This window comes from Stegodyphus dumicola, chromosome 1 (assembly GCF_044657685.1).
Source record: "Stegodyphus dumicola isolate Sdum_Otavi_A_Nest chromosome 1, ASM4465768v1".
Lineage (NCBI taxonomy): Eukaryota > Metazoa > Arthropoda > Arachnida > Araneae > Eresidae > Stegodyphus > Stegodyphus dumicola.
The window spans coordinates 22,969,689-22,996,977 of record NC_140768.1 but is presented as its reverse complement, the minus strand read 5'-3'; the positions used below and the strand labels follow the sequence as shown (position 1 = coordinate 22,996,977).

General features: G+C 34.0%; 1 protein-coding gene across 1 annotated transcript in view; it reads right to left on the bottom strand.

Annotated features, from left to right (window-relative positions):
- Nucleotides 1–27,289, bottom strand: part of LOC118191038 (oxidation resistance protein 1-like) — a 189,996-nt gene that overhangs the window by 139,286 nt on the left and 23,421 nt on the right. The window contains exon 2 of the mRNA XM_035361827.2: nt 13,404–13,501. Coding sequence (XP_035217718.1) covers nt 13,404–13,480 — 77 coding nt within the window. The 5' untranslated portion in view covers nt 13,481–13,501. The remainder of the gene's footprint in view (nt 1–13,403; nt 13,502–27,289) is intronic.

Below are 27,289 nucleotides of genomic sequence, written 5' to 3'. Positions count from 1 at the left end.
ATTTGTGTATCCCTAAATTAGAATGCCTGGATATCACATGTCAATTCAGTATCACTTTGAAATTCCCGTATTATTGCAATTTCCTTGCCGCTTAGCAACAATCGGTGCCCGTAGCAACCACTGCAGTGCTTAACAATTATGATCTGTGCAGATGAGATTCCTTTTATAACCATCAGTTAATTATTTGAAGTACTTAATAAGTATTCTTTGTGCTTAAAGCATCCCTATTAAACTCTTACCATGAAATCAGATCCTGAGAAGTTAATTCAAATTGTCACTTAACAGTAATTCGGCCAACTTGTGATAATTTAATTTATTTAACTAACAAGTTAATTTTTATTTACAACTTTACCGTCCTTTCTTAATTAACGTGGCATCACACATTCAAAACATTTCAGAACAGCTCTTTAAAACAATTTTTCTGCTTTGTAACACGATATGAAACAGCCAAACATCACGGATTGTTTTCGGAATACCATGTATAGGAAAAATTAGTTTCCCATTACAAATGATAGTTGATGGCAGACGATTTGATGCTGGTAACTGATTTGTTGTTAAAAACGAACAAAGTACATTTGTTTACAAAAGTGTTAAGGAAAATTCTTATGTATTTTTGTTGTATATAATTAGTTCGTAGTATTTTACTGTGCATAATGTATTCTTAGTTATTATATTATTTTTTGTGTTTAATGAATTTGTATTGAGCTTATTTTAAATTAATGTTTAATATTTAATACTGTTAAACTTTACGGCAAAACTCCCTTAAGTTTGGCTGAATATGTGTTACAGTTAAAAGGGCGCGGTTGTATTTCCGTTTCTCACGCGTAGGCGACTTTGGAGGTTAGAGGTCACTGTCCAGCTGCATTTTTCCCCTTTTTTCGCGGGGGTTGAAAACACGTGTTTTTCTCGTCCAGAGGAGAATAGTTCTAAGGGGCAGCGATATTTTGACAGAGTTATAGGTTGGAAACATTCTTCTGTTGCGTGGGAAAGAAAGGGTCTGTCTTCTTGTAGAAAGTTCTGAATTTCTGAGAATTTCAGTGGCGATTTATGACCTTTCTTTTAATTGGCGAAAGGGAGTCCTAGTTTTCGTAAGATTGGCTAAATTTTTTAATTTTAGTGTTGTTTGAACCAATAGTAATTTTGAGGCGTTTCTTGGTGTGGGTAAACCGAGGTTTCTTAAGCCGTTGCACGGAAGGCAGGGGATCTTTTTTTTTGGACTTGAAAAAATAGCGATTTGTAGAGAAGACTTTGAAGAGGTTTTTTTGAGCCTTAGGGGTTTGCGACTTTGACGGCGGCCCCTACGGGGCCTGCCGCGGTCGGTCGACCGCGGTATACAGTTAAGTTTTTATCTCCGAGATTTCTGGGTACGGAGGGTGACGGCGGCAATTCTTGCGGCTTATTATTTTCATTTCGTCGCTGAGATCTCTTTTTCCCATTTGTGGAACAGTCTGAACTGCTCGTTCGTGCTGGAGTATCTATTTTGCTTTAGAAAAGGTGGAAATATGGAAAGTCGTCATTGCCTGAGGTCTGCTTTGGTCTTTTGTCTCCAGTTTCGACCTCTTTCTCTTATCTTCAGTGGAACTTCGAAAACGGGAAGATGATTGAGTGAAAGTGCTGCTTAACGGAGGAATTTGAAAACTTTAAACTGGAACTATGAAAAGGCTCCGGTTCCGGAAAACAACGATGAAGATTTGGATGTTATTGTTTCGGGATTTGTAATTTAGATCGGGGCAGCTCCCTGAGTCAAATTGAAAACTATGAACTATGAAAAGGCTCCGGTTCCGGAAAACAACGATGAAGATTTGGATGTTATTGTTTCGGGATTTGTAATTTAGATCGGGGCAGCTCCCTGAGTCAAATTGAAAACTATGAACTATGAAAAGGCTCCGGTTCCGGAAAACAACGATGAAGATTTGGATGTTATTGTTTCGGGATTTGTAATTTAGATCGGGGCAGCTCCCTGAGTCAAATTGAAAACTATGAACTACGAGGGCCATCCAGGAAGTAGATTACGTTTCCGTCTGTGTCCGCTAGGGGCGGGGCTAGCGCGGCCATCTTGGGGTCAGAGCGTTGCGCAGCTCAGTCTGCATCTAGCCGTGCTAGTGAGAGGTTCGTGCTGTGCTCCGTTCAGATACTGTGACGGTTTGAAATGTCTGCGTTAATTGAAAATCCCGCGAGCTGCGAGGTGCGCTCAGTAATAAGGTTTCTGACTGCAAAAAACTGTAAACCGATAGAAATCTATCGGCAGCTTCGTGAAGTGTATGGGGACAACATTATCACTGAAGGTGGAGTGCGTCAGTGGGTCATAAGATTTCAAAATGGCCGAACCAATGTTCACGACGAAGATCGAAGTGGGAGACCCAGCATAGTGACCGCCGAACTTCTCGAAAAAGTCGATGCTAAAGTCCGTGAAAATCGAAATTTCACAATAACGGAACTTTCTTTGAGTTTTCCACAAATTTCGCGAAGTTTGTTGCACGAAATCATCAGCGAAAAGCTTGGTTACCACAAGTTTTGTGCAAGATGGATTCCAAAAATCTTGACAGAGGACCACAAAAATCAGCGAATGGCTGCAGCGTTGAACTTTTTGGACGCTTACCATAAGGATGGTGACTCTTTACTCGATCGCATCGTTATTGGTGACGAAACATGGGTGAAACATGTGAACTGTGAAACGAAATTGCAATCAATGCAGTGGGGGCACACAAGTTCTCCCCAAAAACCCAAGAAATGCATGCAAACAATGTCGGCAAGGAAGATGATGGCGACTGTTTTTTGGGACAGAAAAGGTGTAATTTTGGTGGACTTCCTGGAAAGAGGCACTACAATAAACTCTCAAAGGTATTGCCAAACTCTCCAAAAACTCAGAAGAGCAATTCAAAACAAGCGCAGAGGAATGTTGAGCTCTAAGATCTTGTTGATTCACGACAACGCCCGGCCCCACACGGCAAATGTCACTCGTAAAGTTCTTGAATCTTTTAAGTGGGAGTTGTTTCCTCATCCGCCGTACAGTCCCGACCTGGCACCGAGCGACTTCCACCTATTCCCAGCAATGAAGAAGTGGCTGGCTATGCAGCGTTTTGATGACGACGCACAGCTGCAAGAAGAGGTAACGAAGTGGTTGAAGGCGCAGGCGGCCGAATTTTTCGACGAAGGAATTTCCAAGCTCGTACATCGCTACGATAAATGCCTTAATTTGTATGGTGACTATGTAGAAAAGTAGTATTTGAGTGTGGCTTTCATCTGTATATAATAAAATTTGTTTCCTATACTTTGTTTATTTTTTTATTCCAAAACGTAATCTACTTTCTGGATAGCCCTCGTATGAAAAGGTTCCGGAAAACAACGATGAAGATTTAGTAGTTATTGTTTCGGTGTTTTGAAATTGGATCAATGGATTTGGGCAGCTCCCTGATTCTCTCAAAGGTGGTACGCCGATTTCGTGAGTGACTTTTTATTTTGATACATAATCTTTTTAAATTTGGAAATGTTTAATACTAAAGCAAGAGTTGACATGTTAAGTAGATAAAAATTGAATATTTTTAACAATTTCTAGCTGAGAAAGTAATTTTTTATTTAATGTTTAATAGTCAGAAGTCAATTGAACTAATTGGAGGAAGTGAATCTTTGTTTTAATGTTTAAGTGCTATGTTCAATATGTTTTATTCTAAATTAGTTTTTTAAAATGAGTTTAATATTAGTGAGTTCCTGCTTAAAATGATTAAGAACTGTGACGTGTTTCCCTATGATTTTTGAGTTAATGAAATAATGTTTAAATTGAGATTGTTATGAAAAGAAAAAAAACTATGAGGAACTTTAAAAGATTTTGTAGGGGTAGTCTGGCCAGCTATCTTAAGTTATAATGTGTGGGAATTTTCAATAAATGTGTTTATTATCTTTATTATTGTATGTTTTTTTGTGTGTATTAATTGTGGTCTACTGTAGGTCACCCATGTGATCCTTACGGAAACATGGTTTTTCAACCGAACCTGGGTAATTATATTGCGATAGTAGAAAAATCAGTTTTGTGTTGGTGACTATACGATTCGTTTACTAATTTTGATTTGATTTATTGTGTAGACTTCTTAATTGGGAGATTGTATCTTTCCCCGGTGTTTTGAAGAGTTCTGTGTGGTATTTGAAATGTTAAAGGTTGAACGCTATCTCTAGATTTAGTATTGAATTTTATGTGTTTTCAGTTTGGAGATATAAATTAGTTTTAATTTAGTGAGAGATAGCCTGTTAAAGATTTTGTTGTGGATGTGCATAATTAATCGTGATTCTACCAAAACACCAGGGAAGATATCTTTCTTTGATGTCTTTTAGATTTTAAAAGTTTTGATTACTGAGTACAGAGTTTAGCACAAAAATTTAGTAGTTTTTTTTTTTTTTTTTTTTTTTTTTTTTTTTTTTTTTTTTTTGTCACGGTAGCACGTAGAACAATCGTTTGAAATAGTTGTTCCACTGAAATAAATGGATGTGTGATACCAGCCTTAGTCACGTATTTCGTTCCTTCCAGGAAGTTGTGCAGATTTTTGTGTGGCAAGCATCGGTGTATGTAAGTGTTTAACCGAAACTGTAGAAGCGTCTGAGTGTCTGAGAGAGCAGGCGAGCGAACAAGAAACAGTGGGCCAAGCTTGGAGAAAATTAGCTGTTGCCGAACGTCTGATGGGACTGGCGGGAACGAGTCCATCAAAATACCTGTTCAAATATTAAGCTGCAATTGAAAATTTTAAAAGCGGTGCTAACCCTAGACTGTGGTTCCCCGTTCATTAAATTTTTTAGTGAACTCCTCAAAATTCAAATTTTGTTCTGCACCTAATGTGTAGTCAAGTAGGCTGTTATCTGCAATACATTTTTATGTTAAAATCTCAAGTAGAGTCTTGTTACATCCACTCTGAATTTTGTTCGGTTATTATGCCCTTCACTCCATTCTCGAAAATTCGCGGTACAAGATTTATTGGTACCTAGTTAAACGTACATAAAGCTGTAAGGATAAGTTCGTTACACTCATGGCTCTTCAAATCTAATCCTCAGGTTTCATGAACACATTTACCTTGTATCTTAATCCCCAGAGATGAAGGTTAACAAGGCGGCATCTTGTTATAAAAGGTAGGCACCATTAAATGCAGTAATAATCACTAAGTCCAAATCTATGCTTAAATGTTTAACTTTTTTCCCTTCTTTTTATACTAAACGTGTAGAGGCATAAAAAAAGAGATATTGAAAAATATGTAACACCTTAGCCGGAAATGGAACCACGAACCTCTGGAATACGCGCCCAGTGTGCAGACCACCGCACCACGAAGGCGGTGTAAATACCTTACATACTTCTTTTAAAGAGCGACTGGGAATTTTAGGGGACCCAATCGCCAAATTCTGGCTGTGGAGAATCATCATCCACCACCCTTTTAGTTCGAGCGTCACTGTAAAGGTATTTTTTTGGAAGCAGGAAAGATGGAAAATGAGCAACACCTTCACCAGTAATCGAACCACGGACCTCTGAAATACTCGCCCAGCGTGCAGACCACCACACCACGAAGGCATGCCAAGAAGGTGGGAGAAATACCTTATAAGCTAGTTTTGCATTTCGTAAAAAGAGTGCACTAATATATGTCTCAAAATGAAAGCATATGTAATTTTTTTCTTTAGTTTCCTAGAGCTGTTTCTTCTTTTCTTATCATTTACCTTTTTTGTTTAATTAAATTATGTATAATTGAAAAAAAGAAACCCAATATTTTTGCTTCTTGAAGAAAAGGAGCTCCTCCCACACTCCAAGCAAATTTATAGTTTCATTAAAGTCAACACCATTCAAAAATTTGTATTAGCTGTCTTGTATATCTTTTTTGTTCGAGAAATGCATAAAAATTAAATAAACTCAATAGCAAACTAAAAATCTGAAACAGCTCAGATTTTAACGGTCGCTCCAAACGTATTAAAGTTTTTCTATGCTCTCAAAGAGTTCGTAGTCTACCACTCTGCTGTTGCACTGACTCCTGATAACCCATTTCTTTTTGTCTTTTTAGCTTTATTATTAAGCATCATTTTACGTCATATGCAATTCAACAGCAAATTTACAAAAATTTTCAAAGCAGCATATGTTTAAAATTCTCAATGAAGTGTAAAGAGTTCGCATACACTTTTCTAAATTTTTCAGTCTTTCCCCAGTTTATCATATCAGTTGTAGATTTGCAAAACTTTTTTTCGTCGTTTTATTCTTAACGTGAGTTGTGTATCATGTTCTTCGAACTTACGCCACAAAAAAATTCAACTGAATAGCAAAATTACAAAATGCTTAAAAACAACATATCTTTAGAATTTCCGACATACAGTCTCGCGAGCTGGAGATGAAAAATGTTTTAAGCCGTACAGTGTTGCCACTGCTCGCTTTCAAATCCTTGAGTTTGTTAAAAATTCGTTAAAGTTTTAGAAATATGAAATATAAAATTCGAAATTCAAAATTCTGGTATATAAGTGCACTTGTTCGGGTGAAGGACTATGTTATTCAAAATTTGATGGGCCTAGATACTCTCATTTTCTCACAGTGCGAGAAACATACATACATTCATGCAGATTCTTCATTATTTAATTTCTGTAAAAGTAATGCAGGATTAATATTTCTTGGTAACAATTTGAAATGTGATTCAGACGTTTAAAGTGATACACTACCAAATCCCGTTTCCAGACTAATAGCCCATTCGGGCTAATGCCCTTTTACGCTAAAAATAAAGGTCAGGAAGGTTTCAGATTTTAACAGGCTACCAAAAGGGTTAGTTAAGGACTTTTACGCGATAAATAAATAAATAAATGTGAGTAGTTTCAAATTTTAACGGTCGCCCAAAAGGGTTTGTTAAGGTTTTCCACACTCTCGTTGAGCTCGCAATCTACTGTTAAACTCATTCCTACTAGCCCAATTTTTTCTGTCTTTCTCGCATTATTATTAAGCATAATTTTCTTTGAACTTATACCATGTACAATTCAACAGCACAGTTACAGAAATTTTAAAAGCAGCATAGCAGTACAGTGTAAAATTCCCTATGCAGCGTTAAGTGTTGGTATTCATTTTTCTATTTTTTTTTTTTTTTTTTTTTTTTTTTTTTTCCATATTATTGTTCAGTTTTCTTACTAAGATAGCTTAAAAGAAACTTTTTTGTCTTTTTATTATTAACGTTTTGTGTGTTAACTTATTAAATATTACGCTAACGCCACCTAAAATTCGATTCAACAAAATCATAAAATGTTAAAAAACAATCTATGTTTAGAATGTCCGAGATACAGTCTCGCTAGATGGAGCTGAAAATTGTTTTAAATCGCACTGTGTTGCCACTACTGGCTTTGAAATCGTTGACTTTTTTTAATCAAAATTCGTTAAAGTTTTACAGAATTTGAAGTAAATAATAAAACGAATTCTAAATTCAAACTCGGGCTTCCAGGTGCCTATGTTCAGGTGGAGGACTACTTTCTTCGGAATTTGACGACTCTAGATACCTGTTTTTTTTTTTTTTTTTTTTCCACAGTGCGAGAAACATACAATCATTTATGCAGATTTTTCATCGCTTAATTTCTTTAAATATAATACATGGCGATAACATTTAATGGCAACGATTTGAAAAGTGATACAAAACATTTTAGCGTTTCGACGCAAAATGTCGTTTCGAGACTAATATTCCATTCAGAACTACTGAATTCTATTCATCTTGAAAATGCACAGGTAAATAGCTGCTTTTCCTTTTTTGATATTTTAATAAATGTAATATTTCATCATAGTTTAGCTCATAATAAATCGTTTGTTCTCCAGACATCTGTCACATTTATATTTCAATGACTGAGAACAAGCAATCATCGTTCAGATTTCTTCTTTTAGCCGTACAAAACACGAACACAATAGCACTAATATTATCGTAAACCACATATTAAACTTGAAGTAGAAAGAAAGGTACAAAAAGAATATGACAATTGTAGAAGCAAACGAGGCGTGTCGTTGACATATAGATAATAAATAAGTCCACTCTGTTCTTCTATTCTTCAATGCGACATGAAACGAGATACCATAAATACGTTTCAATAAAATAAATACACTTTCTTGAACTTTTCAAACAAGTTTATTTAAACTTTATTATTAAACTTTCTTTGATTCGCAAAAGAGCAAACTTGAAATCTTTTCATCTCTTTAATAAATATATGTAGGATTTATAAATCACTCGGAAAACGGAATGAATTCTTAGAATGGTGTTTTTGAATATAAAATACATCATTATGGTTTTTGCCTAGTAACAAGACTCTCAGGATTGTATTCGATTTAAATGAGATAAACGTTTGAAACATATACTCTAGAATTTTTAAGCAATTAGAATCATTAAATAGAAGTATTAGTTCCGAGGAATACTGAATCCCACTCTATTCTATTGTTTATATTCATTAATGTTAAACATATTTTTCAAAACTTTTTTTACTTCCCTGTACGCAATAAAAGAAGTACTGCAATCACGAAAAATTTCGCTTATCATATTTCAGTGAAAATATTCATTTACACCACTCTCGAAACCATCTGAACGATGTTTTTGCATGACTTATATATTTACAAACTAAGGACTGTTTTTTCCAAAAAGGATTTAAAATTGATTCAGAAGATATTTTTGCTTGACATCTGCGCGTACATACATACGTACGTATGTATGTATCTCGCATAACTCAGGAACGAATATCCGTAGAACGTTGAAATTTTGTACATGGGGATTGCTATAACATGTAGTTGTGTATCTTAATTTTTCGTTGCAATCAGGCTACACCAATCGTACATATATATATATATATATACCCACTCTGTTATTTGGCTCAGTGAGCTTAGTTTTTTAATTCTTATATGTTGGTAAATTGCGCATTTTTTGCTTTAATTAATGATGTGGTTTTTATGCCTTATGCAACAGTTAAAAAGAATTATCAACAATTTAAAAGTGGATAGTTAAGCCTAAAGAAGAACCATTTGTTTACATTTGAAACTCAGTAGAATAGTGATTTAAGTCAGTTTCTGCCCCCTCAATGACTTTTTGCCGCGTGAAATCTGCAATAAATATTCAGAATTCTGCTCACCGAAAAGTCTGCCTTCTTGTCGCTGGCCGAATTGCTTGTTTTTGCGTAGAAACTCTAATTTTAATTGTAAAATTTTTTTTAACTGTTTTAACTGTATTACGTGGTATGTTTGTCTGTATTTTACAATTTTTAATAAGGGTGTTTTTATGTATTTTTGCTTTGTCGCGAAGTGAGAACTGAATAAACTGAATGAGTAATATTATATCTTTAATGAAATTCTACGAAATAAGTTTAAATGAAATGCAGCAAAAAAATGGGTATCATTTAATAGGATATACAAAGAAGTCATGTGGTGTCCATATCAGATTTTTTTCGTTTCGGATTTACTCGGCAGATCACAATATCGCACTTTGAAAAATATTGATTTAATAAACATCTTACCAATTACGAATTCCAGTGGATCTCATTTCTTGACTTCCTCTGGGAAATCGATTGCTCAAATTTCTGTCTTTATTTGATATTTTAATTTCGTGAAATAAATTTAATTTCCTTGCGATGCATTATGAAGTTTTATTTCTTACCCTTTTTTCCATGGTAGTCCAGTCATGTCAATTTGTTAAATAAGAAACAACTCTTTCCTATGCTTTTTGCTTTCTTGAAACTCTTGCCCCAGAATTAAATTTTTTAAAGTTGTTGCTACCGACAATAATTTATCATCTGTTTATTCATAAGGCCCTCCTTTAAATTCGTCTCATTCATAAACTGTATCATTGTGTTTTAAACAGCATTTTACGAATTTTGTATATATGTAAATAATTTTATTGAAATGTATATGAAATTGATGTATCTTTTCTATAATGTAATATGAAAAGTCTGAAGAGAGGGAAGCTTTGCCGGAAAAATAAGCATATAGGGGCAAGTCTACTTAACATTAAATCGCTAAATTGGCGAGCTATTGGCAATTTAGCAATGGTTTTAGCGATTAATTTTTGTAGCTAAATTTGGTGAAAAATCGCCAAATCGCAAATCATTTTGCAACATTTTGATTCGTTCCCTGTATAACTGTAATCGGTACTATAATTGAATAATTATAACTGATTCCTATATATATTGATCCTACACTGTATGTAACTTTAAGTCATTTCGAGAAATGGAAGGTACTAGAGATTTCTCGGCAGCCGAGGAAAACTGTATAAGCCCTGATAGAGCATCAATTCTCAGTTCTCCAATTCAGAGTTGACTTCGGAGTACTGAGATTATCGTGCGAACTTCCCTATTTATATTTATATGCGCTTTGCACTGCATTGTGTTTAACGTTCTTAGAGGTTTGAAGCAGTAACTGCTGAATGTGCTCTGTGATACTGAGAAGAGCTGTACGAAGACATTTATGGAAAGTCATAACTGTGTGTCGTCTACTACAAAACGGCTTTTCATTTTTCAAATTGTTGCCACCAAATATTAGAGCCCTGCATTATATTTAAAGAAATTAAATAATGAAGAATCTGCATGAATGTATGTCTGTTTCTCTCACTGTGAAAAAAACAACGGTACCTACAGACATCAAATTTTGAATAAAGTAATCTTCCACTGGAATACGGGCCTCTGGAAACTCAAATTTGTTTTGTAAAACTTTAACGAATATTTTATTAACAAATGCTACAATTTCAAAACAAGAAATGGCAACACTGTATGAAAAAAAGTATTTCCAGCGGTCCAGACTGTGTATAGGAAATTCTAAAGATATGCTCTTTTAAGTATAATAGCTGTACAAGGACATTTATGGAAAGTCATAACTGTAAAACATTTCTTTTGGAAAAATAAACTTCATGAGGCTAACATCGATTCTGTGTGCATTTAATCCATTACGAACCCGTACACAAGGAAAAAACAGGTTACAGTCTATTCCCATTTATCCTCTCTCTTATTCATAAAATTCCCATATTTTTCATCATTTCAACTTCCATATTTTCCCTATTGTTAGGGAAATTCATATGTCAGTTCTTAAATGCACTGCATCATGTTTTTCTAGGGAATTAATCAAATTCATTGTCACAAAGGTTTAACATGTTATCGATATCAGACCACAATCGGTAATGTACAAGATCGTTGTTTGTAGAAAAGCTCATTTAAATATTTGACACAAGTTTGATTTTAAGACAAATATATTTTTTATACTGGCGTAATTATTCTTTTGGATTCATTTCAGAAAGTTTCCATCCGTCTTGCATGACATAGTGTAAGCATAATGAAAATAGCAAAAAGTGCCAATGGGTAATCCTGGATATTACATAATATTAATAAACGAGAGAATTTTGAAAACTAAGATAGATCTGATATTTCTCACTAAAGAACACGAATTTTGTGTTAAATTAATATATTTTTACTCACTTTACTTTTTTACTTTTTTTACTCACTTTTAATCCCCTAACTATTCTTTTAATCTTAATTCGACTAAAATTATATAAAAAAAATCGCTTAAATGCAAAAGCGGATTTTCTTGAGATCATACATTATACCAAAATTATGTAGCTCTTGATTTTATAGCAATTATGTCTTTCCAAACATATTTCAAATTTCCTTTCAAAATATTTTTGCACTTTATCATTATGTTTTTGCTTAACGAATAATAATGTCTCAATTATTACTTTCTTAATTTTTCATTATTTATTTTTAGCCCAAAGGGGCAAGTCCCAGAAGGACTATTAATTTCATTTTGGTATTTTGTGTCGTTCACTATAAAACGGCGTTTCATTTTTCAAATTGTTGCCACCAATTATAGTCGCCCTGCATTATATTTAAAGCAATTAATTAATAAGGAATCTCCAAAAATGTATCTATATTTCTCGAACTTTGAAAAAAAATAGCAGCATCTAGAGCCATCAATTTTTGAATAAGGTAGTCTTCCACTTGAATATGGGCATCTGAAATCGCATAGCTAGAATTTGGAATTTGTTTTATTATCTATTTCATATTTTGTAAAACTTTAACGAATTTTTGATTTACAAACTCAATGATTTCAAGGCAATAAATGGCAACACTGTACGAAAAAAATTATTTTTCTCTCCAGCGTGCGAGATTGTGTATCGGAAATCTAAAGATATGTTCTTTGTTAATTATTTTGTGATAATGCTGTTGAATTGAATTTTATGGTTTAAGCGCGAAGAACATGATATTTAGTAAATAAAAGTAATGCATAAAACGTTAAAAAAATCGCTCTTTGGGCGTAATATAAAATCTGAAAGCTCTCAGACATTTTATTTTTATTATTATTATTAATTGCTGCGCTGTTTGTAGTTTTTTTAATTATTACTTATTACTTAATACTTAACCCTTTGACTGCTCGATTCCGGTTTTTTTTTTCATATTTTGAATCTATATATATTGGAGAATTGAAAAATGCATTTTTACTTTCTAGAAAATATTTGTACATAGATTTTTATCATGAGAAACTAAGTTGCCAGAAAACCAATTTCAGATGTTATCACCAAAAAAAATCTTTTTTAATATAAATTTCAGTCGAATCACAGTTAATTTCTATTTATTTCATAATATAAAAAAAATAAAATGCATAAAATTTAAGAAAATATAAAGCGCTAAGGGGAAAATACCTCAGAAATGCAGTTTAGTCTGATAGAGTTCAAAACAGGGTTCAAGGGCAAAGTCCCAACTTCACAGTTTTTGCTCCAGATTCACTAAATCTAATTACTAATCAGTCTAATTAATAATTCAATAATTTAATTAAATAATAAAGATAATCGCTGAACGTTTAATCGAAGGTAATCGAAGATAATCGCAGGCATTTCTGTAAGAAACAAGCGGCAAAAAGTGAAGTTTGAGCGCTAATACCACGTGCCTTCAAATGCCGCAATTTAGTGGACAACTAACGATATCTGTTGGCCAAAACGTAAACTAAACGCCTAATACTGTGTATAATTTATTTAAATGCTTGAACGGGGAAAAACAGGGATGTGCTCCTCAATAAAGGAAGAATACATATACCCGCGAAAATCGCGGGATAAGCAAATTTTGCTACATTTGAGTTGGCGTGGAAATCACGGGATGATCAGCCAGAGGGTTAATAAGCTCATTTATTCTCATTTTTATTCATTTTGGTAAAGTAGAGAGCAAAGTCATCTTATATTCTTAGAAGGATAGACATCTGTGCCATATACTTTCAAAATTGTCAGCGTTTTACTTCAAACTCAAACCAGTTTAAATTCCTGCTTCTCCTAATTTTAATCTAGGATGATTATCTAATAACATGGTCTTGAAAGGGTTTGTAAAGCTATTTACTTCAATACATTAGCAATTAGCCTTATAATAATAGATGCAAGATGAAAGCAATAAGGATAAAAAAGAAACGCTATACTCACTGCCACGAGATGCCAATTCCACGAGACGCTGACTGAATTCTCTCGCGCAGGGACCTCTGTCGCGTGGGAGTCGACATTTCAGGGACCCATCGCTGATTCTGAAAAGGAAAGAATATCGTTAAAGCAATCTTTTCAAGACTGAGTCCCTTAACTGAGTAACTTAAGTGCTCATCAGTAACAATTTAGGAGTTATCAAGGAACTCCTAACTCATCTTGCAAAAGTATACAAGCGCAATAAAGTTTTAAATAAGTCTTAAGATCAATCCTTGAAGTGTTGTTTCTAGACTTTATTCAGAAACAAAGTAAACGAATTAGACACTGTATTCTTCTGTCACGACGCTGATCAATATATTGAGATTTCCGATATAATATCTTTGTGATAAAACCATATGTAAATTAAGTCTTTCCAGAATAACGAGCTTATCAAAGGTAGTTTTCAATAACCTCGTAAGGTATATTTTAATTTTAAAGTCCCATTCCTATCAACTCTTGTTTCCACTTACAACTCCCTACGAGAATGAGTTTTTAGATTCGCGTTGAATGCAAATGAGTTAGAAGGAGTAATTAAGAAAAATTCAGTTTACTTCGTGAGAGAGAGCTTAGCATCCTGAGTAGCTTGCTTTCGGGCTGACTCTCTTAAAGCCGTTACGTTCGGCCGTTTATTACATGCCTATTGATATCCTCCGGCTAGTTTAAATTAAGGGCCAACTACGGTAGATGCTTGTGTTTAGCTTCGGCTAAGTCACTCTTAGTTAGTTTAAGTTTAGTTCCTGTTTCTTTTTCTGTGTTTAAGCCCAAGTAGAGGCTTTGTCGTAAGCCCGAAAAAGGGCCGACTGTTATCTTACTTTGAGTAAAATAAAGGGTAGTTTTACCCTTCTTACATCTTTAGCTATTTCCACTCAGCGAAAAGTCGCTAAACAGCTGGCTAGGTTCCTCGACTTTCATCATAGACATAAAGAGTAAGGAACACTACAACCTTTTTCCTATAAATACAAAGGCTAAATAACAGATATAAATTTTAAAAAATTTTATGTATAAAATACTCATACCAGCGTCACTAAGCGAATGATCAATTAATTAACATCTTAATGCACCAATAAAAATTACACCTTTATTTTTAACTCAAAACTGTAGCGAATATATTCTGTTACATTCAAACCTAGAAGAAAAATATCTAACATATTTACTCGGGTATGCGGAAGTAATTTAACTCAGCTTTCCCGAATTAACTCGGCTGAGTGAGTTTAGAAATTAATTAACACACACAATTTCTTTTACCCTAACAGAAAATTTTTATCAGCAGTCTGCAATTACAGATTTATTTAGAGTTCGGGGATTTGCTAAAATATGTAAAAAATAAGAAATAAAAATAACTACAACTTTGACTATAGTTTCTGCAGGTATTGTCATCCATTATACACAGATCCACCAGTAGCCTAGCAATAAAGTCGCTGAACACCGATAGTTCGACCGAGATTCGAATTTCGGCTAACGGACTGGCTGCATGGGCATTTTCGTGGTTTTCCCTATATGTAACGAGCCAACGTATACGATCCAGTTTCCCTTCCTTCCGGTCCAGTTTCCCGTCCTCCACAAAGGCTTCCCCAAGCCAAATACCGTATAAGCAAAACTATTTTTAATATCAATATCAATAAAAGCAAGTGTCAATGCGTTAAAGGGAAACTCGGTGTCCCTTCTCGTTCGAAAAGAAATTAAGATTCCCTGGTTTGTTTTCAAAGCTGAAATCAACCAGAGACTTGAGAAAGCTATCTGTAAGTGAGCTTAACATAATTTTCACTCACATTAAGTAAGCTAAGAAACTTTTTTCTCGGTGCTGATCCGGATAGGTAACGAAAATTCAAATTCTGCTGAAATTTTGATATAAAGTATAATCCCTATCGCAGTTTCCATTATAAGATGAAAACATTTTTACAAAATCTACATCATGTGGTTTCTTTTATACTGGTATTCAAAATTTGGAGAATTTTCACATTTCATTATCTCCGGAATTCGTGAACAGATTTTAATGAAGTTTGGTATGGATATAGTACAAAAAAACCGATAGTATACTGAAATTGCAGTACACGCGCAAGATCGTGTTTAAGGCTCGTTGGCGTTAGAATGTCAAAAATAGCGGTTGCAAGATCGAACAAAAAAGAATGCTTAAAGACGGTATGGTCTTCTCTAAAAATCATACAACTCCCGTAATCTGATTTCACACTGGAAATGAAGCAATTTATGAATCTCTGTCTCAGTTGGTCGAATTCTTGCAACAGTGCTGGTTTCAAATTTCTGGAGGGTTCTCAGAGAATAAATTGTAAGTTGCAGCTGCCCTTCAAGAACATTCAAGATATGTTCTATAGGGTTTAAATCTGGAAATCTGGCTGGAGAGTCTGGCTGAAGGTGAATCGTCGTTAAGCTTTTCATCAAGTACTTTCCCTGTCAAAAATGAAAGAAAAGTGAAATAAAAATGCACACAAAAGTAATTATCTAAATTTTATAAACTTGGTATATGTAGTAGATCGATGCAACATTGTGATCACACAACAAGATAAGATCCTTGAAACTTAAATAAGGCTGTTTCGGAAAGCTATTGGGGACATAATTTTTCTGGATAATAGGATATACCACATAGAGTCGATGATTTTCTGGGAGAAGAGGGTATTCACCATATGGTGGACTCAGCAAAGTCATTATAAAAGTCCTAATCTTACAAAGTATGTTTGGGATGTTCTAAGAAGAGCCGTTCATGACGTCAAAGCACTCCTAGGATCTGTCCGCATTAAAACCCATGCTTTTAGAAGAATGAGAGTTGTTGCCCAGCAACCTTATTTACATTATAAGTGCCCATTGTGAAGCATGTAAAATAGTGAGAGGTGCCCTCAGTCTATATTAGCCAGACCACTCTGGAAGTATGAGGTATCACGTTTTTGCCACTTTGGGTTTCATTTGCATATCATAAAATCTTTATCGCCTGTTTATTTTGCTATGACTATTGGCTGTTTTAAAGCATTGTCCATCTGTATACCAAATTTCCTTAAAGTAAAGCAATTGTTTTTCGATGTTTTACATGTTGTGTGTATAACATCTTACACCCTCAGAACCTAAGACGTTTGGACGGTTACTGTAGGACTGTACCTAAGGTCACCACTTTTCCTAAGTCATTTAGCTACCGTAAGACACGGCGCTCAAGCTGTTCACTCCATATGAAGAAAATGCAATTGAATTCCACAGTAAAAACAGACTGCATGCAATGAGCTATCTCTTTCCATCCGTATAATAATAAGCAGGTTATCGATGTCCACAACAAACAATTTTTGCTCACTGAAGACTGCACGATTAGCTGTATATAATTCTACGTAGACCAGAGCAGTATTACAGCTACTCAAACAGGTTATTATACTTTTCATAGGCCTCATGTGCAGTGCCATAAAAGGCTGCTTTGAAAACAAAGAAAGATAGCTAGAATACAATACCAGTTCCAAAGTCATCCATTTACAACTTGAATGGTCGCGTGATGATCGAATGATGAGAGGGGTCGTTCTTATATTTAAATGGCATCATATGGCAATACGATAGAACGCGGATAGAAAACAGTGGAGCTAATGATATTCGAGCGGTTTCTACAATTGGTGTGATTTTCATACGAGCGATTCTATCATGATATCCTTGACTCCTTGGTCTTCCAATGAGAGCAAGTTATCGCCTTCCATGAGATAGCTTGCCAGCATTTTATGATTGTCGCATTACTTCTATCTCCTACTGTGTGACATTTTGACTAACAGGCGGCTTTCAGCCAGATAGTGCAGACTATCAATTTCGCTGTACTTTGTATATTTTAATTTTAAAGATCATTACACCATTTAGGGATTAACCCTTAAACTGCAATTCGTTGCTGCAGTTGAATTTAAATTCGAACTTTGAACTTGGAATGTCTTTTTGAATTATGTCTGCTACGCCCTGACCTGCTAGTGTTCCTGGTTTATTCATCATTGGCTTACTCACTTTTGGAGTACTTGCACAGCTTCGGCGAGTCAAACTTCTCTATTTAGTTTATAAGGCATTTCTCCTGCCTTCTTAGCGTGCCTTCGTGGTGTAGTGCTAGTCCGGTATTTCAGAGGTCCGTTGTTCTATTCCCAGTGAAGGCAGTTGCTAAATTGTCATTTTTCCTGCTTCTAAAAATATACCTAATGTCTCTACAGTGGCGCCCGAACTAAAATTGGATGATGATTCTCCGCACCCAGGATTTGGCGATTGGGTCCCCTAAAAACCGAAATTGCCTTTTATAAAGGGGAGTATATAAGGTATTTCTCCCGCCTTCCTAGCGTGCCTTCGTGATGTAGTGGTTCTGCACGCTGGGCCGGTATTCCAGAGGTCCGTGGTTCGATTCCCGGCGAAGGCGGTTGCTAATTTTTCATCTCTCTTGCTTTTCCAATTAACCTAATGTCTCGACAGTGGCGCCCGAACTAAATGGGTGTTAGATTATGATTCTCCTCACCCAAGATTTGGCGATTGGGACCTCTGAAAACCCCAATCGCCCTATAAAAGGGGAAGTATGTAAGGTATTTCTTCCGCCTTCCTAGCGTGCCTTCGTGGTATAGTGGTTCTGCTCGCTGGGCCGGTATTCCAGAGGTAAGTGGTTCGATTTCCGGCGAAGGCGTTGCTAATTTTTCATCTTGCCTGCTTCCAAAAAATACCTAATGTCTCTACAAGTTTTGCAGCTAAAGAATTAATAGGTAAATGCTTCTCTTTAGAATTTTTTAAATTAACCTATGCATGTCTCAAAAAACGTCCAGTAGCGTCCCAACAGTAAAGTCGCTGAAACTGGTAGTTTGACTTAAGCTCGATACATGGTGAACCATGGAGTGCTACAATTTGCATGATTTTTATTGGAGCGGCAGGTGCTGATCATGGCTTTGAAGTAAGGTAGTCTAAATTAACTGGTGTACAAATGGGTGAGAACAGTTGATAAGTTACAGTTAAAAAGTTTTCTAATAGTTACAAGTTGGATGTTCTAGTGACGTTCGAATAACGAGAGTTGTCGTTCTTATATGCAGTCGTGACATTATTGAGTCCTTCGCGGATGATCTCTACAACACGTAGAATCTGTGTGAGATAGAATGTCCGAAATGGAAATCAACTTAATATTAAGAGATAATGTCAGTAACTGTGATGAAATGCTTCGCCTGTCCATGAATAACCTTTTCATATGTATAACTTTTCCACTGCAAATGTAATGATTATTAGTTTGTAACTAATGGAAACCGTGGTAATTTTTACAAACTTTCTTTAGCGCAAGGACACATGCTGTCTTTCTGGAAAGTATACAGTAACTGAGTCGTAAACAGCCATTAAAAAGGTTGGAAAGAAAGACAATTACTTTCTTCTGAAGATCATTGATGGAATTGTTTGGAATCTTATCATTTATTTTTTTCTGTCTAAGATTTAACTGCTTAATATTCTAATTTCACAAGGGTAGTTACTTTATCAGAGGATATTTGTTTCAGAAACTTTCTGCCATATCCTTTTGAGAGTAGGCAATACCTGCGATGCCATGAATGAGTCCTACTCGCTCAGGCTCGTTTTTGAACCTGTTTGCTATTGTCCAGAATGAATTATCATTTGTATAAAGGAGAAATGATAAGATCATTACATGCACTTTGGCGAAAAGCTCAGCAATAAACCTTAATTTCTCTTTGCAGAGCGTTTAATTACCTCTTGTTGTACATATTTCCTGTATTTATCCTAGCATTTGCTGATTTTATTCTTACACTTTACCAGCTCTAGGATTCCCTATGGTAGTATATCATTTCTTGATCTCTATGAAACAATATATGCACTATTTTTACAACATTGCGCCATATAATAGACGCTAATGACCGTCTTGGTACTCGCACAACTGGTGAAACACTAATATCACATTCCAAAACTCTGCTGACGTTATCTCAATTGGTAATAGTGATACTCTCTTTCATGAAGTTGGCAAAATTGTAAGAAGAGAATAATAAGCATTTGGAACCATCATTAGATGGTTCATTTTTAATTTCAAACAGTTTTGTACTTTATAAAGGACCAGTTGAGATCTGTTAATTATCACTGACGCTAGTTATCTTCTAAGTACAAAAAATAATGTACATGAATTTATATAGTAATCTTCTTAAGTACCATAAACTGTAACCAAACGTTAGATAGACGGGCATCGAATTTTCTCCAAGTCTAAAATAACAACTGAAACTTGTGAAGACTATAAAAAATCCTTTTTTTACACTAAGGAAGAGTAATTTTCTTAAGTACCATAAACTGTAACCAAACGTTAGATAGACGGGCATCGGATTTTTTCCAAGTCTAAAATAACAACTGAAACTTGTGAAGACTGTAAAAAACCCTTTTTTTTACACTAAGGAAGAGTAGAAGTCACTTCTGGTACTTACAAGCTCAACCAGCAGTTGTGCCTTGATAGCTTAAAGTAACACTAGCTAAAGAAATACTAACTCTAGTAGCCGAAGACTACACAGATCAATTTAACGCTCATTTAACGAAGTTGGCTCACAATATAACCTCCGTGGAGATTCAATATCGGCGATTATAATGCAAGGCGAAGACTACAATTGTTATCTGAGCTAACAACCTTGTAACATGGCCTCGAAAGGCAGAACACGGTGTGATTTACAATCTAAAAACCTCATCTTAAATACACATAAACAAATTTGCATTCTGGCTTGGAAACAGAAGGAAAAATTTACAGTCAACGTTTACATCATAAAATAATTGGTTAATTAACATAAAGGAAATCTGGAAATTCATGAATCTTCTAGTCCATAAATGGAGTACCGCAATTTCTCCTCACTACTTTCAGACATGACTCAGAAAAATCTGCATATATTTCATTTATTATTACTAACCATGTCTTGCAAGTCCACAAGATCTAAATGACTTTTACAGATGAATACTTAAATCAGACAAGATTTTATTTTTTGTATTAATTTAAAGCATTTACAAGGGTAAGATTTGATGTGACTTATCGTACTGTATCGTATTATATAGCTAGGTTACTCTGAAGATTTCATCTGTTCTTTGCACATTGGTTTGGATGACAGCTATCGAAAAATAACATAATAGTTTGCTTGAATGAATCCTGTAAAATTTCATCAACAGCCCGCTTGGTTTGTGGTGCATCGACGAAATCCCTAATAGGAACTGTTTTCCTCACTTACATTTTCTATTTTTTAATATATATTGCAATACAATATATTTAACGAATACAGAAAACTTAGCAATATATTTCAATTTCTTCTGTTAATATTAGTTTTCTTGTCTATATTTTATTTTATAAATAGTTTCAAAGCAGATTGAAGTACCATTTTAAATGAGCGAATAATGCGTTCCGTGCTGTGTTGCCACTGTGGAATTTATGTACGGCTTAAGTTTAATGTTAACTAGCGTCCTTGGTACAGTGTTTGTTTATAATAATGCCACATTTCAGAAAAACTATTAAGCCTAGATAGAAGATTCTGTATTACTACTATGAATATTCCACTCATATATATCAAAAACCACAAGACTACTGAACTTATTTCGAAGAACGAGGTTATCATGTTTATTCTGCCTAGCCTCTGAATGTAGTTGTCTTCAACTTAATTTCTACTTACTTTTCAACAGAAACTGAAGGATACCATCGGGCCACTCCATATAACAGTGGAATTATTCTCAGGAAAGTTACTAGTTTGTTTGGAGGTGCTTAAGACAGCAACATTAAAGGCAATAACATTAGTGATCAACAGCAGAGACTAAAACGTTTAGCTCCAACTAATTAGTATAAATATTTTAAGCGCATCCATTGTTTTTGAAAAGCAACTGTGCAATGTACAACTGTTCAAGATGATGCCAAAATAAATTTCCTGGAGCAAATAAATTTAAATAAATTTCCTTCATTCAATTCGTTTCTAAAAATGGATGCATAGAAATGACATTTAACAATGACAACCCAACAAATCTATTGTTGTTACAAGGTGCTCAAACTTGCCCTTTCCTTCGAGGGGCAGCACAAGTTCAAAAATGAAACTCAACTTACCAGAATAATAAATAAAGAATACCTCATAAATTCAAACTCCAGATCTCTCTGTCGAGGCAAAGAAAAATGAACCTTCAATTAACCAAATAAACAAGAAGAGAATAGTGAATGAAAATTGCATCGCGATTTGTGCGACGTGGATATTGCAGAAGAAATGATTCAGTGTACAAGCTTCAGAAAATGAGCACGTACAATGTGCTGGCGTGAAGAAGATAAAAGGAATATTATTGAGTCCAATGAAAAATTTCCAAATAACAATACTTTGTTTTAATAAAGTTGCTTTGCATATATTTCTTTGCTTTTAATTCCTAATTTATTTTCATTTTCTTACTAAATTAAATGTTGGTGATCATAATGCAAGCTTCATTCATGAATAGCATCTGGTCCATCCATGGATTACTCACATTTCTGCATTCCATGGACTAATCTAAGGAACATACAACCAAATTTCAGCTTGTTAGGTCTTACATTCGTATTTAAAAATTTCATATCAAATTATGTGGTCTATTCATGATAATCATTCCCTATGCGCATTGGTAGTGGTTGAAAAGATTGCATTAAAATTTTATAAATTTTAATAATATATGAGAGAACACATATACGAATCTTAAATTTCTGTTTGTATAACAGGTAATAATTCTTGACTTCAGCAGAATTCAAACCTGCAGTTATTCATTCTACAGGGAAGCATTCCACGAGATGAAGGACAACTTCATTCTCTTCTTTCTTTCATGTATATACTTCTGAGTCGATCGGCTTGAATTCGAAATTTTGAGGTTATGCTTTTCATAAAGAATGAAGAGCATATTACTTAAATTACTCAGTAGAATTATCCTAAGTGTCGAAAACATTTGAAGGAAAATTGGCCAATGGCATATTCTTACAAAAAAGGCATTACTGCCAACCCTCACTATAAGACAAGTATTACAACTAACCAGCGTTTTAAAGGCATTTCCTGATTTACTGATTATCCTTTATTCTGGTAAATGCAACTTTGCTGAAGACTTATGGCCGATTGACATTTCTTGGCATACATACTGCTGATCTTTGTCAAAGAAAAATACTCTCAAAGTGTGTTGTGGCGGCTGCCTTGGCAACAGATCCAGGGAAGAAAAAATGAGAAGCAAATTGGATGAGATGTATACCCTCCCCCTCATTAGAAAACCCCATTCGACGTCTGGTACTCGAGCTGATTAGCTAGGTATGAAAGAAGAGTTTATCTTAACCCTTTACATACCTAATTTTAAAAATGTCAGAACGAATAATTGAGAAGAGGGCTTATTTTGCGTTAAAGGAGGAAATGAATTCATACGAAGTAGGTTTATAAATATATATATATATATATATATATAATGCTTCAATCTATCTAGAAATTTAGAAAATCAGGATAATGAGATAGTTTTTTTAAGTAAACTAAATACGTACAAACAATGAAGGAGTTTTTTCGATAATGGTTGAACAACATTTAAGAAGGAATAAAGCAACTTCATTTTCTTAAAGCAAAGTATAGAAATATAAATTACGTTTTTTACTTGCCCAAAAATACAACAAATTTTAAACTTCTGTAGTAAAAATTTGAGAAAAAGTCATGTCCCGTGCATGTAATTTACAAAAAATTGGGATTTGACTCTAACTGTTTTAGCAAATTCTGTAGCGAAGAATCATGTAAAGCGACATCATCTCATACAAAGTAGTTGATATTGTAATGCAAATGGAGTTAAATCTTGTTTCGACCATTCGTCGGCGATATCATATTTAGGGCAAATGGCGTTTCAGAAAAGATAATTAAAACTACTCTACAAACATTTTCAGTTAATCCTTTTGTATTTCAACTTAAATGAAAATAAATTCAAATAAATGCATACTCATGTTTTCACTGGAATTTCTCTAAAATCAAGCAAAGGAATTATTTATATCAACCAAAAACAAAATGCATAACCTATTTCTAATCACTTAAATTTAAACTATGGCATTTGTAAAATTACCGAGAATAAGGTTATAGGTAATTTTACAAATGCCATAGAAAGGTTATTAATAACCTTATTCTCGGTGTATAGAAGGAACAGTAAGCCTACATGCAGTACGCAACTATCCTATTGATGCTTATAGGCTACATGTTTTCAAACAATTTTAAGTTGACCTGAGCCTCTTATTTATTCAAATAAAGTGTAGTAGTTTTTCAAAAGATGCATATTTCATTTTATTGTTTTTCATATAACTGTTAGAAAGTTTTTAACTATGCAAATAAATTAACAAGTTTACTTTTACTTAACCTGGGGAGAACTCCACGGTTGTAAGATAGGGTCTTCAAAGTTTGGATGATAGAATTTACCCTATACTTAATAATTTCGTTTTTATTTATTCGTCAACTACTTTCTTATTATTAAGGCACAATGACACGCCGAACAAATAGTAATTCAGAAGTCAAACAATAAAAATCAGCGCTACTTTGAAAATATAACGCTGATTTTTGTTGTTTGACTTCTGAATTAGTACTTCCTTATTTTCAGTTAAAAACTAAACGCCTACTTATTTCCAGTTTAAAGCAGCAATATATAACAAAAAGGTTTCCATAATGTTTAAGTCTCCTTTAATGACCGCTGAAAAATATAAAAATTTAAAACAACAAGCGCTGCCGTATGACCGTAAGATGACGCTAAAAAGTATCATATTTATGCTCACATTTTCTTTCTCTGAATTGATTTTATGCATTTTTAATGTTACCACTCCAGTTACATTGGAGAATAAATATTCTTTCATTCAATTCCTCCGCAAATGTAGTTCGTTTCTAACCCAAAAATCTAAAAAGAATGGTAGCGGCATTATTGTTTTCTACCTCCCCCCCCCCAGTTAAGCATCTACTAAGCATCATATTTTTTCCCTGGACACTTGGCAATTGGGAACGGATAAAACCGTTTCTATTTTCCAGAATATGATGACCCAGTTGGCCCCACCCTGACATACATTTTTAATAGGCAAGTCAATTGTGACGCGAAAGAGGGATAATAAAATATTGTTCTTCACGGGACGAATATAGGTGATCAAATTCAAGAAATTTTGTGGAGATTTTGAAGAATTTGGAAAATTCTTTTAATCCAAACTCCTTTTCAAATAACTAAAGCATTAAAAATATAACGAGACTAATATTTATGCGTTTTAGGAAATTAAAATGTTCTGTTGAAATGCCAGACATGTGAAGAAGCATTATTTAAAACACTCTACTAGTTTATTTAAGTAGAGAGCATAGAATTTAGGTACGTAGACCTAAACCTAATTTAGACTTAAACATTATGGATTTACTTAAAAGAAAGCGACATGGTACTAATCAAATCCTGCCTTCATTGCAATAAATCGCCTCCTAAGAAAGCTGCTTTATTTCGTCTAACAGTTTCTAAATTGCAATAAGAAATTTATGAACGTTCAAAAAGGCTTAAACTCTGGAAGGCCTTCGTTGTGACTATGGAGGACAATGTCAACACAGTAGAGACAACCCTATGCAAATTCTGTCATATGACTACTGAGGAAATTGTTAATGCGATAGATGTAAATGGAAATTAGTTCTGTCGATAATACCATGAGAAATAGCTTTGTATGCAAAAAGAATGCCATAAATGTTTCATTGTACAACTTGTGTTGCCCGTGAAAAAAATTATTTTGAAGGTTTAAACAATAGTTGACAGATGACGGGAGACGGAGACATCATCATTCTACTAAGCCATCACCATTCTACCAAGACATCATCATTCTACCTTCATTCCTTGCGTCCCCAATATCTAGCATTAGGAGATACATCTAATAACATGGTGCGATACTATTACCGTTGTGGTTCAGGACAAAAGGGCATAATTTGCATAATTATATTATTTCAGATACTCAAATTACTTTGCAGCAGAACATACAGCAGTACACATTATAAATACACTTTACAAAGACAAGATATTTACAAACCTTACAGAAATTTATAAACGGATATTGCAGGTAGTAGTACGGATTCAATAGTAGTACAGAGAGTTTTATAGAAATAATAGCATAACCTCCGGTATTCCGTGATCTTAATACTATTTAATGAAGCCAATTTTTTTTCGGACGCATATAAGCATCAGTTATTGATCTGAATAAAGCTATACTGAATATCCTACACAGAATGTTGAAAACGTACTTCGAACACTTCTTATAATGGATAAAAACACGGAAACAATATTTTTAGCTTTAGTACTGCAAAATTATATACGTGAATCCATACATACTGTATAATGCCTCTCTCTGCTCAATAAATATTAATAAAGAACGTTCAGCTATAACCACTGTCTCCTAGTCATTAGGATGTCTAAAGGGAGTTGCGAAGAAGGCAATGACCTCTCATAGAGTCTTAAGCAAGGCTGAGTGTTTCCCATAACTGCTTTCGGGATAAATTTGAATATTTATTTTCATCGTTATCTCAACATATCTGGATGTTTATGATCGTCGTCTCTCAGCCATAATTTCATAATCAGGAATAGGAATATGTAAAATTTTTCAAAAAATTTGGGAGAATTTTTTTCTGTTTATAAAGAAGAGGGATCAGTATCTGATTGTCCTCGATATCGATAGAATTTTGTTTAGAATTTACCCTAAGTTAAGGCTACTGTTTTGCCTATTTTTAAGTTTTATACTGGTGTGTTTATCTTCATATTTAAATTCTATATTTTATTTACTTTCCTACTTCTGTAATTCGGTAACCGAAATTCAAAAATGTTTCTAATACACTATTAATTACAAATGTGCATAAATATTTTCTTATGCTTCGTAAATATACCAGTTTTAAATTAGAGAACATCTATAACGTCTTATATTAAATTACCTTATTTTACTACGGCATTTATGATTTACACGACTGGTAAGTGGTAGCATTTCACGACGCATTATTAATTTATTATTCTTTAATTTATTATTCTTTATTATTCAAGTTGTCTTGTTAATTTATTATTCTTTATTATTCAAGTTGTCTTGTTAATTTACAGTTCTCAGGCGCATTGCCATTCGAATTTTCAAAATTTCTTTAATTTACTATTCAATAAAAAAATTATATATTGCTTAACTAACTCTGTGAATCGAAACCTATACATGTATCTTTTTAAACTGCCCTTTTGAATTTTTAGTAGTTGCTCCAATGTATGTAATACAATACATGAATTTTTAATCTATAGTCAACACTATACAGTATGCTCCTCTGTGCCTAATTATCATTCGCAAAGTACTTAAAAATTGGTTTATAATATTGTAAGATTATTTGAGTTGTGAATTTTTATTAACATTTATTTGATTTGCATATTTTATAGCGAAAATGTTTCATATTTCATCTAAAGGCGATTATTGGATGTGAAATTTTGAAAGATTAATAATTCAGTCAGGCTGAAACTACTCTTAAATGATACTCTTTGAAAACGAATTGGAATGTAATTCTCAAATAAAAATCTGTGTTAATTTGAAGGTTGAATTTTCTAAAACATACTCTTTGTCAATATTTCTTTTTAAGCATAAAATGAATAACATTATAATGGATATTAAATTTTACCACTTCGTTATATCGAGAAAGCACAATATGACGTAATTAACTTCGAATTTGAAATTCCTACTACGGCTATATTTTTTATATTTAACCAGCATACCATAATGTCTGAAAACTCAATTAAAGATAGAAAACATATTTGTAGCACCTAATCTAAACAAGAATCTAATTTAGATTTATAAAATTAATAGCATACATACCTAAAAGTTTTAACACGCGCACAGCACGAGCGAATTCTTAGCAGTAGCTTTACAACACCTGTAGTTA